Here is a 1,596-nt window from a genome sequence, read left to right as displayed (position 1 = left end):
GCTGCTGTGGGTAGCACCTGAGGGGGTCTTCATGAAGCGTCAGTGCCAGGGCAGGGTGTACTGGAATGGGCCACTGGCCCCACACAAGAACTGGCCCAACAAGCTGGAGAGGGAGAAGACCTACAAGCTTCTGGACACGCAGCAGTACCTGCAGCGTAAGTCCTGTCTGCCATCCTGGGAGACCCTGATCCTCTCAGAAAGGAGGGCAGTTCCTGCCCCAGAGTGGCTTCTTGGGGACCCCACAACCCCTGACAGGGCTGGTGTCTTGCAGAGCTGCAGGAGTACCTGGACAACGGACAGCTCATGCCACAGTACCAGATCCACCTGTGCTTTGGGGAAGAATACCCCACCAGAGTCGGGCACCCCTTCCAGAAACTCATCATGGCCCACGTGAGTACACACTGGGGCTGGTGAGCCCTGAGCCAGGCACTGGGGCTGTCACGGTGGGGGGACATGGATTTGTGGCCATCCTCCATCGGTCTGTGCCTCTGCAGGTGGAACCGGTGTTTGCACGGGAGCTCTTCCACTACGCCCAGCGCTCGAGGCCGACGCTGCTCCGCAGCTCCCACCAGCCCTGTGCCCCCGGTGCCTCCAGCCGTGTTATCCATGTCCTCAAACAGCTCTGCCAGCCCTGAGCTGGGAAGGAGAGGCGAGCCCAGTTGCCATAAAGCCTCGGAACAGGAGGCTCTGAGACCCATGGCTCCGCTCTGGCTGCATGGCCTGAGACAGAGTGTGCAGGACACTTAGTGTGCAGGACCAGATGCAGGCGGGTGCTGGCCGGGGTGGGCAGGTGTGACTGCCCCCATGATTGCTGTATTTATTCCCCAGGAGTCCCCTGGGTGGGATTTGCCTGTTCAGTGAACCAGGGCAGAGCCGGCTCCATCCTCACACCTTGCACTGCCGGGACTTGCCATTCGTGGACCTTAGAAATAAAGGTTGTGTTTGGTACCTGTGTGTGGGGCTCACTCTGGTGTGGGGGACTGGTGCCAGTCTGAGTGGGAGCATGGGTGGATGAGAAAGCTGAGTCCAGACAGAGCCTTGTGTGGGCAAAGCCAGCTCAGCCCCAGGCAGAGAGGACAGCACGAGCTGACCCCTGCCCCTGTGTTGGCTCAAGACCCTGTCCTGCCCCATGTCCCAACCTCTTGGCAGAGATGAAGCGAGGAGCCTGTTAGCAGCTCTGGCAACACGGGAGCCTGTTGCAAAGGCACTCTCTGCCTGTGCCTCAGCTCTCTGCCTGTGCCTCAGTTTCCCCAGATGAGTGGAGTGAGGGAGCTGCCAGGGACTGTGCTACACCCTGAGGGCTGGGAATGGCACAGCACAGAGACCTGGCACGGGATCCAGCACAAGCCCAGGCTGGGAGCAGGGACTGGGCAGAAGGCAGATGGGCATATGAGGGCAGGCAGAACCCTCAGTCCTGCCATCATCCCCCCACTCAGCCCCACTTCAGGTCCAGCCAGAGCCTGGCTGTGCACTGTGAGCAGGACAGGATGAGTCCCAGGTCGTGGGAATCCTCCGTGGGAAAAGGGGCTGGGGGAACCGGGGGCCGTGCCCTCCTCTGCCCTGGGAGGACGTGGCCGTGCCAGCCCCGGGGCCGCT

The 1,596-nt window shown here is 61.8% G+C and overlaps 1 protein-coding gene across 1 annotated transcript in view; it reads left to right on the top strand.

Moving 5' to 3' along the window:
* Nucleotides 1–635, top strand: part of LOC103809753 (interferon regulatory factor 4-like) — a gene marked incomplete at its 5' end in the record, with an annotated part of 2,301 nt that extends 1,666 nt beyond the window's left edge. Inside the window, 3 exons of the mRNA XM_009082615.1 lie at nt 8–155; nt 272–390; nt 495–635. Coding sequence (XP_009080863.1) covers nt 8–155; nt 272–390; nt 495–635 — 408 coding nt within the window. The remainder of the gene's footprint in view (nt 1–7; nt 156–271; nt 391–494) is intronic.
* Between the last annotated feature and the right edge of the window lie 961 nt (nt 636–1,596).

This window comes from Acanthisitta chloris, unplaced genomic scaffold (genome assembly GCF_000695815.1).
Source record: "Acanthisitta chloris isolate BGI_N310 unplaced genomic scaffold, ASM69581v1 scaffold25819, whole genome shotgun sequence".
Taxonomy (NCBI): domain Eukaryota; kingdom Metazoa; phylum Chordata; class Aves; order Passeriformes; family Acanthisittidae; genus Acanthisitta; species Acanthisitta chloris.
Note: the sequence above shows the minus strand (reverse complement) of the source record. Positions and strands in the feature narration are given on the sequence as shown.